Source organism: Terrapene carolina, unplaced genomic scaffold (assembly GCF_002925995.2).
Source record: "Terrapene carolina triunguis isolate 2854851 unplaced genomic scaffold, T_m_triunguis-2.0 Scaffold22, whole genome shotgun sequence".
NCBI classification, from domain to species: Eukaryota; Metazoa; Chordata; order Testudines; family Emydidae; genus Terrapene; species Terrapene triunguis.
The window spans coordinates 21,397,651-21,410,903 of NW_020664373.1; the positions used below are offsets into that span (position 1 = coordinate 21,397,651).

Here is a 13,253-nt window from a genome sequence, read left to right on the forward strand (position 1 = left end):
ATGGAAAAAGAATGAAGCAACAAAAATCAACATGTTTTTCATTGCTAAGTTTTCTGTCTTTGGTCAATTTTAATTTAAGGGTATTTTTAGAACAAAAGGAAACACAAGCTCTTTCATATTGGAATATACAGTTTCTCCCACTTGCTGACAGTTTTTTTATTAGAAGAGTTGACATTGCACCTAGAACTCCCATTGTTAGTAGGATTCTGTTAGCAGTAGTAGTTGCAAACATATAGGTTTGCCAGTAACAACTCACAATTTGTGCATAGTTGAGTCTTCGAAACTGAGCAAATTTGCTCTCAATATCTCGCCAGCGCTTGCTGAGCTGTATCAGGGTTGGCTCCACTGCTTTTGCAGCCCCATTCTTAGACAAGCGATCAGCTTGCCTGTGCACCGCATTCAGATCTTCTTTCTTCTTCTCCAATTCTCCATCAATTTCCTAGTGAGCAAAACCAATACATGGCCCAGAGCAATTAGCTAACTAGGTTAATCAATTAAGAATTAGCAAAATACTTCTGTCAGAACTTTCATTTCAAAGATTTTCCACTTTATTGTTACAATCAAAAATGTACAGTCAAGTCTTATTTTACATTTAGACAAAACAAACAAAACTAAGATTCAAGAATCTTCCTGCCGGCTGGCTTTTGAGATACTACTCATTAGTGTATGCTGAAAGCTATTAACGTAGGCCAACAATCAATTTTTTTTACTTCTCCCTAGCACTGTGATGGGCAATTGGAGAGATCACTCTTATCTATTAGGGTTAACATATTAAGTACACACAGCTGTTTAGAGGGTGTGCAAATATAGTAGTTTACTTCTTTTTAACTTTGTGGGAAACTCAGAGAATGAAGCAAAGAAAGACGATGCAAAATAAACCAGAAAACTCTTTTGACAATATGTGAATAAATCTATGGAATTTTGACAGTGACATATGAATGTTTTGATGAAAATGAATGTGCTAATATGAGAAAGAGGTCATCCATATACCGATAAGTCATTTGTTCATCTGGAACAAAGATACATAAAGTCAATTACAATTTTTACTAGAAAACACTTGATATTTCTTAATACAGTGCACACTGTCCGTTATTAATAGAAGATTTTATTTAGTGTGTTTTATACCACTTGCGTGACATTCAGTATAACATTTACAAGAATACAAGAAATAATATCTACAACAAAATAAATGTGTCAGTTTGATCAGACTGTCAATACGTATGTTATAAAACAAGAAAATAAAGTACTGTTGAATTTGTGTGTGTGTGTGTGTATATATATATATATATATTATAGAGATTTGTTGTAGTTGCTGTCTTTTAAATGAATAAAACAATGTGCCAAAAAATCTACCATTGTCATCCCAAAACAACATTACCTTTAGCTTCTGTTCATCTTTGGGGTCTGGTAGACTGGCTAACTTTTTCTCAATGTCATCCAACCATTTCAATAGGTCATCAGCCTGCCTCTTGTACTGATACCACTGATGAGAAATCTCTAAAGCCTTTTTTCTTCTTTGAGACCTCAAATCCTGTTCACAGTGCAGACATTATTAGAATATCAATAAAAGATTTACAATATGCATGTTGGCATGTGTGTATACTGTAGGAAATAAATGAAAAGTACCTAAGGACATTAGCTCAGTTTTTAAATTAAATTCTGATAAGATTAACTGAACAGAGCCAGTGTATTTTCCTGAATCTATCATAGGCAACATTTACTATTGAGGGATGCTTTATAACTCGGACATGTTTACATGCTCAATGATTTGTTGAGGAAATTCACCAATATTCAGAGACGTTACGACTAAAATACTCACTAGACAGCTGGAGATTTAACCCAATTTAAATCTAGTCATAGGTGAGCTTCCCACTTCGTGACATCTTACTAAACTCAAGTCTGTGAAATATGAAAGGCTACTCAAAAGAAAACCATTTCAGTGCAGAGATTTATTTTATACAAATAGGGCTTTTTTATAAGTAAAGAACAATTTACACATGAAAATTCTGCCTCATGTTTATGACTTTGATGGGTCTAACAGTCTATGCTCACACATGAATACACTAAGTTTAAGGTATTGCCTAACCCTAACTTGAGCATACAATATTGCAAAGGGTATTTAATGATGCAATAAAGATTCAGATTTTTGTTTTACTTTAATGTTACAAAAAGACAGAATGTGGAGTTCAGTGAACACTAACTGTATTATTATTACTGTTACTTTGTAAATGGTTTACTGACATTAACAAAAACCAAAAGTGTTACTTTATTGCCTATGTTTTATATGAAATAATACTCTACTTGAATTTGCTTAAACTGTTCGATATTCCATTGAGTTTTATCTGTCAAGGCTGAATGCCTTTATTGAATCACCAAAAAGAAAATCAATTACGCCAGTCCTTGTAAACACAGCCTGTAATAATCTGGTCAATAGCATGGATCTGAATGCCGCTTTATCATAATTAAGGGCAATACATTACAGCTCTGCAAATGGTTCTCTTATTTCACCTCAGTACAAATTATGAATTACATGCATGTGGTTTGGTTTCCTCAAAGGAAAACCTAATGAACTTCAAGTTTTCACTAAAATATATAGAACACCGTAAGGTCTTCAGGCATCCTTTTAGTGACCTCATAAAGCTGTGAAAAATTGAGAAAATCCACCTGGAAAGCAAGGATGCTATTTTGTTAATAAATAATAATAAAGTGTAAGCATGTCAAACCCCCAAACCCAAAGAGAGCTTAGTGAAGACTATTGAGGGGGGGGAGGAAGGGGGGAAATAACTATCATGATTTTGATCATTTGGATTCAAACACTCTCTCAGTGATAAGAACTTAAGAAATGCCATACTGGATCCATCCAGTGGTGCATTGTGTCCAGTAACCTGTCTCCTATATTGACTAGGAGATGCTTCAGAGGAAGGCTCAAGAACTATAGAGTAGGCAGTTACTGGATGATCTGCACCTGGGGAAAGTTTCTAACTTCTAACCCCCACTTAGGTAATGGTTGTCTTATATCCTGAAACATGAGGGCTTACATGATCATATATCATTTAAGAATTAATATTCAACAAAAGATTATTTTCTTCAATCCCTGCTGACCCCTGATAAAACCTTAAATAAATAAATAGCTCTTGGGAAGAATCTACACGTGTTGTTTGTGGGACCTGGTCCTTTCTTCTACGGGCCATCATGATTCAGTAACTTAGCTCCCAAAGTTACCTTGTCCTTCCATGGCATCTCACTGGAACCATGGAAAAGCTGTTACAGCTTTGATTTTAAATTACTATAGGTAACAAAAAAATCTTGATACACAATATGGCATTGTGATTTGCCAACTCAAGCAATAGCAATGAAGAAAAGGAACCTGTTTCTAAGTTAGGCACTACAAGGTGGTGTGGTTAATCATGAATGCCTTTCCGATACAAAACAACTCTCCCTACAGCCCAAAAGTGGGTGCCCTTCATGCTGTATGGTTCCTTGAATGCATTGCCAGTCTTTTTAAATTCTTCTCCAGGGACCCAGGTGCTTACTGCCTATTAAGCTTGCCATCTTGAGCAATTAGGCTTTGCTACTAGATTGTTTACGGGCACAGTTACCGGGTGGCTGCATCCCCAGCGCTGATCAAAAGAGCATTTCGCTGAGCTGTGGTGCTCTGAAATTCAGCCCCTTGGTTGTCAAATTCAGTGAGGCCTGTGACCCTATTAGCACCAGATAGCAAGGCACTCCCTGGTGTGTAACAGTAAATCTCAGCTGGCCTGACCAGCTAAATAAAATTCACACACTGTTGTCACAATATTCATTTAAAATGTGTCTTGTAAAATATCAGGCAAAAACTACCATCACGCTGGTCATTAATATCATTGTAAAATTTATGTAACAACACTGTATGTGAAATTATGGATATTTTCTGATATTACGTTTCCAAGTCTGTAATCAGGCCAAGAAGGCAAAATTGTTCCCCCCTCCACCCCTGGGGCAAAAAAGGATAAAGGCAAACATCACTTTGACTCCATTGTAAATTGAGCCAGGTGTGAAGAAGACAAGGACAATGGGCTATGCATGTGCATTGGAGATTGCAGGAAGATCATTCTGAGGCCCTGGCTACACTCGAAACTTCAAAGCGCTCACTTTGAAGTGCGAGTGTGGTCGCACTGCAGGTACTCCACCTCCAGGAGGAGATTAGTTTACAGCGCTGGGGCACTGTTTACAGTGACGCTTTACAGCGCTGTAACTTGCTGTGTTCAGGGGAGTGTTTTTTCACACCCTGAGCGAGAAAGTTGCAGCGCTGTAAAGCGCCAGTGTAGCCATAGCCTTAGTGTAAAACACAGGAGACTGCAAAACAAATGTTGTACCCTTATTAAAACTCAATGGGGGGTGTTTTGGTTGGCTAGATCCCAGTACCAAAAGAAAGGGGAAGGGCCTATGGGAAATCAGGACCCTGAGACTGACAGTCCCCAGGAACAATGGAGAGATGCCAATGCTCCAGGACAGCCTGATTGATGGGTGGGCAGGCTAATGAGGGAGTCAGGAGGCCAGGGGGGTCCCATCCTCTGGAATTGCCTGGGTCAGACAGAGTGGGGCTGAGTTAAGGAGAAAGCAGGAGCCTGAGCTGAGCTGGGGAGCAGAGCTGTGCTAGCCAGAGGGGACAGAAAAGCAGCACAGGAAGCAGGTCAGTGCTGGGATCAGAGTCACAGAAGCATCCCACAGAGCAGACCGGGGGGGGGGGGGGGGGCAAAGAGGCGCCAGAGAAGCAGCCCAGGGAGATGGAGGCAGCGCATCAGCAGTGCTGAGGCAGAGTGGAGCTGGAGCTGAGGCTGGGGCTGGGTGCGGTGAGCAACTGGAGAGAGCAAGGGGGACTCTGGGCAGAGGGCCCAGTACAGGGAGATGCCCTCACCCAAGAGGCCTTGCAGGCCAGACTTGGAGGGGAATTGTAACCCTGACAGGGTGGAGGCAACACTGGAAAGAAGGGTCCTGCCACCTAAAGCCCGGAGGTGTGTGGCCACTGCCAGAGCAAGTGTCCGACCCGCAGCATCCCTGCAGCACAGCCAGGGTCTGAGAAGGCGGCCTGGGACTTGTGGGGAACAAACTGAACGTCCCTTACATTGCAGAGACGCTGGTTGTGATGTCCTCATGCCACAGAGCGGGGTTCTATGTTTTCCTTTAACCTTTCCCATTTTTCCTTATTTTTTTTACTTGATTGTTGTTTAATAAAGTGTATTTGCTTTGAACTGTATGTAATGATCAGTGGGTCAGGGAAGTGTCCAGTGCAAAGAGAGCACCCCGGAGTGGGGACACCCCAGCCCCTGTCCTAAGTGACCACGACAAGGTTGCAGGTCGAGCCCCCCAGGAACCCTGGGCCCAGCCTTGTTGGGGTTACAAGGACTCTGCCAGATAAGAGGGACTAGCCACTGCAAGGGAGATAGTTTGGGGAAACTAAGGTCAGGAAGGGTTGGTGGAAGCCAGGGTGAGACCATCTTGCTGGAAGCAGGCTGCTGACATCAGGGCTCTGAGCCAAAGCCGCACAGCACAGAGGTGGCCAAGATTACATGGCAGGCAGTGACAGAACCTCTTACTGGTCTGAGTGAACTCCTACAACGTCACAAGGGTGCAACTATCTTATCATAGTTATGCAAAATACAATGTTCTAGCATTGCCACTAAAATCCTACAGCATCTGTAACTGTCAGATAGTTAAAGCATACAGTGCTAGCAAGCTTTACTGTTTTTGTTCAGTACAAAAGTTAAATTAAATGAATGAAAAATACCTCAAAATTAACATTATTTATGACAAATGATTCTAACTAAGGTTAGGGGTCTAAAGTGCGGTAGATGAAATATTTACAATGTATGCTGAGTTATAAAAATATTGTTAGGCAACTGAATCCTTCTAGTCTAATTGTCAACAATCACCTGAGTGTAAAGTTAAGTGTTCTAGGGACAAAACATTACTTTTTAACTGAGATGTTTAAAATAACCTTTTTTGTTACCTGTCAAGATATTGGAAACATTTGACCAGAAACGTGGAAGCAAATAGGTACATACAGTTGAACTGTTTAAAATTATTAGGCAGCAAAAGAATAATTGGTTCATTTATCCAAGGAGAATACTGCTCTGCAACAAAAAAAGATGTTATTTTAGGAAACGTGTTCACAAATTTAGCTCTTATACCTTGAGAGCATTATGTTTAGTCTGCAACAGCTGTTGCTTTATCTTTATTTCCTCTCGTTTTCTCTCATCTGTGATGCTTTGCTGTAGAGTGTCTCCCCTTTGCAGCAATTCTTTTACAGTACCCTCATTGTCTTCACTCTGATTAAAAAAATAACAGGTATAACGTGTATTTTAATCTAATTAGTAACTAAATAAACCCTAGGAGACACACATACATAAAAATCCTACACATTCACAGGGGAAATAATCACTTAGTGTGTGTAACCCACACACTTTCTGGGTGTGGTGTTGTGTCCCATCTAGTGGCACTGAGATCACTTAGAGAGAGTTAAATGAGTCTGCTTTACAGCCTTATCTAACAGTCAGTTAGCTCCAGAGATCACAGATTCGATCCCGCTCGTCGATGAGCAGGGTCTGTCAGCGTTACTTGTGCTTATAATTTTATACTAGAGATGAAATGTTTTTATTAACTACAGTACCAAAAATGTGTAAAGATCCTGAAAGGTCTAATTAAAGCAGAACTTGAAAACCTGCAGATGTCTGAGATTAGATTTCATGCAATGGCCAGAAGTTATGACTAGTTCAAAAAGTTTTGAAAAACATTACTCTCCCCACATTAAAAATATTCTCTCTCTATTAAACAATAAACAAAAGTAAATTTCTAAACCATGGGTTATACCAACTGATGTGTTTTTACAATCTTTTGTTGAAATTCAGACTTTAAAAAAAAAGTGCACAGCACCACAAAAGAAGAACACAAGAACCCCAAGCAGCAGTTCTTTGTTTAATCTACAGTAGGATGAAGTTGATTCAAGGGTGAATGTTTCTATAATTGAATAATCACTAGTCATGGTAAATACACCAACACTGAAAAATGAAAAAAGTTCTTTATGGAAGCAATCTTTGAAAATACCTCTTAGATTGTCTGTGGAAAAGGTAAAGTCAACCTTATGCCACTAAACATGGGGATTTTATCATTTGAAATCTACTTTATGTATGTACTAAACTATATTCTTTAAAAAGACTTTGGGGCACAATGGGGCTTTGACAATTTACGCCAGCTGAAGATCTGCCACTGGCAGTAAGCTTGATGCATTCCAAACAGATGACTCTAATGAACGCTGTTGTAAAACATTAGTATTGTTGTCTGTAAAAAAATAAACAGCTGTGTTAACATTGATTTCAGAATTAACATCAAATGACTGACTTGAAACATCTGTTTAAAAATATATAATGCTCCGCAATTCCTCATAAGTGATAGGCATTTGATTTTGCTGAACAGTCAGACTGCTCAATCCATGGAAAGAGGGTCAGACATATACAGAAAGACCATTATCACTGGCCAGCCAAGGAGTGGCATTGCACTGAAAAGTAGGGTTGCCAACCCTCCCGGATTGGCCAGGAGTCTCCTGGAATCGGCCGTGATCTGCCAGTGGCTTTTGAAAACAATCTGGGAGATTTTAGGCCCCTAAAAGTATGGTCGGCAGCGCAGCAGGGCTAAGGCAGGCTCCCTACCTACCATGGCTCCATGCGGTGCCCGGAAACGGCCGGCATGTCCGGCTGCTTGGTGCAGGGATTGCCGGGGGTCTCCGCGCTGCCTCCCCTACTGCCAAGCGCTGATTCTGCAGCTCCCATTGGCCAGGAACCATGACCAATGGGAGCTGCAGGGGCAGTGCCTGCAGGCAGGGGTGGCACACAAAGCTGCCTGGGCACCTCTGAGCCTAGGAGCCGGACAGGCCGGTTGCTTCCGGGAGCCGCCTGAGGTAAGCTCTGCCCAGCCAGAGCCCACACCACGAATCCCCTGCCCCAGTCCTGAGCCCCTCCTGCACCCAAACTCCCTCCCAGAGCCTGCACCCCACACCCCCTCCTGCCCCAGCCCTGAGCCCCCTCGCACCCAAATTCCCTCTCAGAGCCCACACCACGCACCCCCTTCTGCACCCCCTGGCCCAGGTTCACCTTGAAGTCCCCTCCCACACTCCAAGCCCCTCAGCCCCACCCCCCAGCCCTCACCTTCTCCCACACCCCAACCCCCTGCCCCAACCCGGTGAAAGTGAATGAGGGTGGGGGAGGGTGGCAACAGAAGGAGTGGGGATGGAGGGCGGGTGAGGCCTCGGTGAAGGGGTGGGGCAAGGGGCAGGGCAAAGGTGTTTCGGTTTGTGCAATTAGACAGTTGGCAACCCTACTGACAAGAGCCTAAAAGTGGGTCCCAGTCCAGTATTCCTCAGGAGGGAGTCGTGGCAGAGCACCCCATTGTTTTAAACCCTTTTAATGTTGAAGCTCCTTCACCTATTGTCCTAATGGTATTCACTGCATAAAAATAGCAAATCCATTTTTAGAGAATGGTATTGGTGAATCATTAAAGGGCTAAATGCACAACAAATGTTATTTTCAATAAATATGACCAGATGTATGTAGAATTCATTGGTGCACATCAAAATCATATATTGTTTCTTCCAATGAACATAAAACTTGAATTGATCTACACTGAATTTCTTCTGTCATTGCATTGTCCAATTGCCTATCTTTTCTACATCAAACTGACAATACACTCTTTTCTACTACAGATAAATGTTTTCTGGAAATTTTGCCACTTCACTTGTCACTCCCTTTTTCATCTCATTAATAATTATATTAAATATCACTGGTATTAGTACAAAATCTAGCCTGCCTTGAGGTTTGCTCTACAGTACTGATAAACACATGAGTTAATACAGAATTGTTTCTTTGTACAATACCTAACCATAAACAAATGTCACTAAAACTAAAGTATTACTCAGAACAATAAATGCTAAACGGGGCCCGAGTTCATAATAAATCAGTATAATTAGCATTTGTCTATGTCCAGTGTAAAGATCCAAATGCAAAGGTCTCTAATTTCTACCCAAGCTTTTTTATTCACTTCCAGTCCTAGTTCATTCATACTTCCATCACAACCAATTTACCATATCTTTATTGAAGTCTTCCTCTTTCAGATTCACTCCTTGCTGAATTTCAGCCTCCAGTGGTTCAAGCAATTTTTGCATATCAAAGTTAAACTGCTCCAATTCCTTCAAAGGAATGAAAGGCTACAAAAAGAGAGAGAGAGAGATTGCCAATTTAAATCACAAACTTAATATTTTTATTAGAAACATAAACCAAAAGGAGACATCTGCTCTACCCCCTATTGCTAAACTAATAGCACACATTATGTTTCTAGCTAATATGTTACAAAATATGTTCAACATAACTAGTCAAAGTATCTAAAGGTGCCAATAAATATAAACATTTAGTAATATTGTAGTAAAATGAATATCAAAATAATGTAATAATTTTATGGTGAGTGAAGACAAAGAGAAAATAAGTCCTGATCTTCCCTCATTCGTATTTTCAAAAAAATGTTTAGTAAATGATATTATATAACAGTTTTCTAAAAAATTAGATGTTAATGCTGTTTGACCAAGTCTGGTCTGTCAGAAAGTACTCACACAGCAGCAGACAAAACATTCACATTCAAGTGGCTAACCACATACAATTACCTTAAATTGAGAATAATTACATGGTATTCGTTTTACTACTCTTAAATAATTTCTCTGTCACAAAGCAGGGCCAAAGGATCATATGATTGTTATACAGTACCTAACTTATCTAATACACAACTCATTTACCTATATAGATATTTCTCTAATGATGTATTAAAAAAAAAACCTCATAAATAAGGCTTGTATTTCAAAAAAGTCACTGAGAAATGTATCAAACTCAGGCAAAAAACTTTGCTACTGTCTTATATAAATCATCCTATTTAATCTTATTACCACAGCCTTTAATTCTGAATTTAAAAATGAGTAATGGCTACTTATGAACAACAATAAGCAAACTTTCCTTTTGTTTTCCTTTATGCACCATTTGGGGAAAAAATGATATATGAGTGCATATTTACAATTTAATATAAATTCATGAGTGTATTTCAAGAGTTTATTATGAGATAAAAATATCAAACGATTAACAGACTCAGCTTTCTTTGTTTAACTCTATAAACACTTGATTCTTTCTTGATGATTCTTGCATAAAAATTAGACTTAAAAGTAGCTTTTTAAATGATTGATACTTTCAGATGCCAGATGCAAAATTACCTACTTGTTATAGTCAGTGTATTAAGTACCAGTGAAACCTTCCTTTATCCCCCAAGAAGAGGTATATTCAATTGGTATTATCTATACCGCAATAGCAATATGTTGCGAGATCACCACAATCAAAATAATTCAGTAAGAACATTATTAGGGATAGGCGCTGGATTAAGAAAGACAATAGACTTTGAGTCTATTCCTGGCTCTGCTATTTATCTGCTGTATGACCTTGAACAAAATTCACTTCACCTAACAGTGTCTCTGTTTCCCCTGACACACTTTCCCTTTCTTCTCTATTTAGCTTGTAAGTTCTTTGAGCTCTCACTATGTGTTTGTATAATGACTAGCACAACAGGACTCTAAGCTTGGCTTGGGTGTCTAGGTAATACAACACCACAAATAAGTAATAATTATATTTTCATTGGTCATGAGACAGTTGTACTATGGCAATTGGGCTCCATCCTGCAAACTTGTTTTTACATAAGAACTCCAATTACACAACTGAAGTATTCATGTGAGTGTTTGTAGAGTCAGGTCCATTGATTTTTTTTACTACTTTCTGCTTTTGTATTTTGTTCAGCATTAGTTCCAACATTTAGTCCAACATATTCCTGGTGACCATGGTAACCCCAAAAGCCAATTAATGCTTTCAAAACTGTCAGTTTCAAACAAACAAACCACGTAAAGCACTACTGACTGGAGATAACAAATATCTTTTAATTTCATTTCTCATTTGGGGGGGGGGGGGTTGTCTATGGAATTCTCACTCACGCACTTGTCCTGGAGGTATAACAAGTTTGGTTTCAGCTGGGACTTGGTAGCTTTTGGGAAACTCAACCACTATCTTATGGTTTTTTCCAGAAGTTGCAACAGAAATATATACCGTATTTTGTACAAGGATTGTATATTGATTTAATAAAGCAGAAATTCATTATTAAATATTGTTGACATTAACAGTTATGTCATATCTTAGTTATTTAATATTTAATAAACATATTTTGAGTGTTGTATAAGAGATACTTTTACCGCCATTATTTTAACAACACGCAATGTTTCAATGATTCTAAAAATCTTACTTTACTAAATAGATATAGGGGAAACCAAAATTAAGCAGAAAGATGCCGTTAGTAATTTTAAGCATTGAAGGTTTCTTGGGCTCAAAAAAATGTTAAAGAACTGTAGAATGATTTACTTTAGGCATTATGTTTCTAACACATTGGGCTCAACAGGATTTTACCAAGAAATACAGAATTATGCTTAGAGCAGTCAACAATTGAAGTGGAAAAATTGTTAAACAAATCAATAGTGTCCCTACAAATGCTTTGAAGATTGGTTTTTCTTTTGGTGAAATTTAAATAATTTTAAAACAAAGGAAGCAAGAACAGGAAATACAGAAACATGATTAAATTGTGCAAAAGCTGATAAGGAAAAACTAAAAGAGGCAAGTAGAAGGAAGTGAATGAAATGAAAAGGCAGAACTTGGTAAAATGCATAAATATATTTTTTTAGTAGATCTTGACATAATAAATTTGTTAATTTTGTTAATTTAAGATGTATGTTAAAAAGTATGCAATTATTGTCATATTTTGGTGAGTTTATAACAAATAAAGTCACATGTGATTCCTCACCCTCTACTTACAATTTTATGATAAAATTAGCATGAAAATACAACTCATCGATTTCTACCTTGACTTGCTCTTGAGAAAATTTCAACATCCTCAACTTATACTGAGTAAATAAATAAATACTACTACTACTTAGGATATACAGTTTTTCAGTCCATGAATCCCAAAGAATTTCATAAAGGAAAGTATCATTATCTCTATTTCATCTGGGATAAGGTCATATGTCCAAATTCACAGAGCAGGTCAGTGGCAGACTCAGGAGTAGAACCCCGTGTTTTGACTCCTAGCTCCGTGTACTATCCAGTGGCTCATGCTGCCTTGCTAATTTCAGTTGGAGTTGTGGGTGTCCAGCCACCACTAAAGTCATTTCCTTTAATCAAGGACAGTGAACTATAATAAGATAATTACTTTAAAGTTATTTACTCAATTTGTAGAAATGTTCTGTACAAGTGTCACAGCATTAAGACATCTCACATGATAGGACAATAATGCAATGAACTATTTTTAAAATTATATATTTTAATGTTATGCCCCTATTTAGCAACATCATACTAAATTCAGTAATGTTCTCAGATCTTTATTTTGTATCTGTTGCAATGAGATCTCTGCAGTGCAACTTTTGGGGGTGTGGGTTACATTTTGGGCTTGTGGGTAAGAGAGATTCTTTGAGTGGAGTCCTTCTGGCCTTTCCTCATGACTCGCACAATTTCACCTTCAAATTAGTTGATGTTCTATGGTAGACCACCATGCTGAGAGTGAGGCTGAATTATCAGCATTTGGTGAGATCCTGGTATACACATGTATTCTTTTCAATGTGTCATCCTGGAAGGACTGAGATTGCAATATCATTCTCATAAATAATCAGACATACTTATATCCTTCCTTAGCAAAGGTAAATAATATATAAATATTTCTTGCTCTGTTGCTACTGCGTTGGTTGATGAGATGACCTGTAGTTTGTCATTCTCTGTGTTCAGGTGTGTGGGTTTTTTTCTGCTGTTTGGACTCGGGTTCAGTGTACCTTCCATTCAGAGCATTCATTGGATCTATCAAATGGAAAATCTGTAGTAATTTGAATTTTAGCATTTGATTTTCCTTCCATTTACGCTGCTTTAAAGTGAGTCAGCTTCTGAAACCATGTCATGTAACAATGGTAAAGAATCACTGAAAGAGTCAATTTCATATAGGACTGAACAAGGAGCTTTATTAGATATGGGGGGAGGGGGGGAGGTAGAAGTATTACCACTAAAGTTACTCAGTGTCAAATTCCCTGAAAAGCTTCTCCATCTGGCTTCCAACAGCAACTTTACACACACACACACACACACACACACACACACACACACACACACACA

At 38.8% G+C, this 13,253-nt stretch overlaps 1 protein-coding gene across 1 annotated transcript in view; it reads right to left on the reverse strand.

Annotated features, from left to right (window-relative positions):
• The window catches only part of LOC112125929 (dystrophin-like), a 1,989,526-nt gene that overhangs the window by 1,038,459 nt on the left and 937,814 nt on the right, over positions 1-13,253 (reverse strand). Inside the window, exons 38-41 of the mRNA XM_026648920.1 lie at positions 9,113-9,235; positions 6,171-6,308; positions 1,379-1,531; positions 257-439 (exon numbers count right to left, since the gene is read on the reverse strand). Of these exons, the coding sequence (XP_026504705.1) occupies positions 257-439; positions 1,379-1,531; positions 6,171-6,308; positions 9,113-9,235 (597 nt within the window). The remainder of the gene's footprint in view (positions 1-256; positions 440-1,378; positions 1,532-6,170; positions 6,309-9,112; positions 9,236-13,253) is intronic.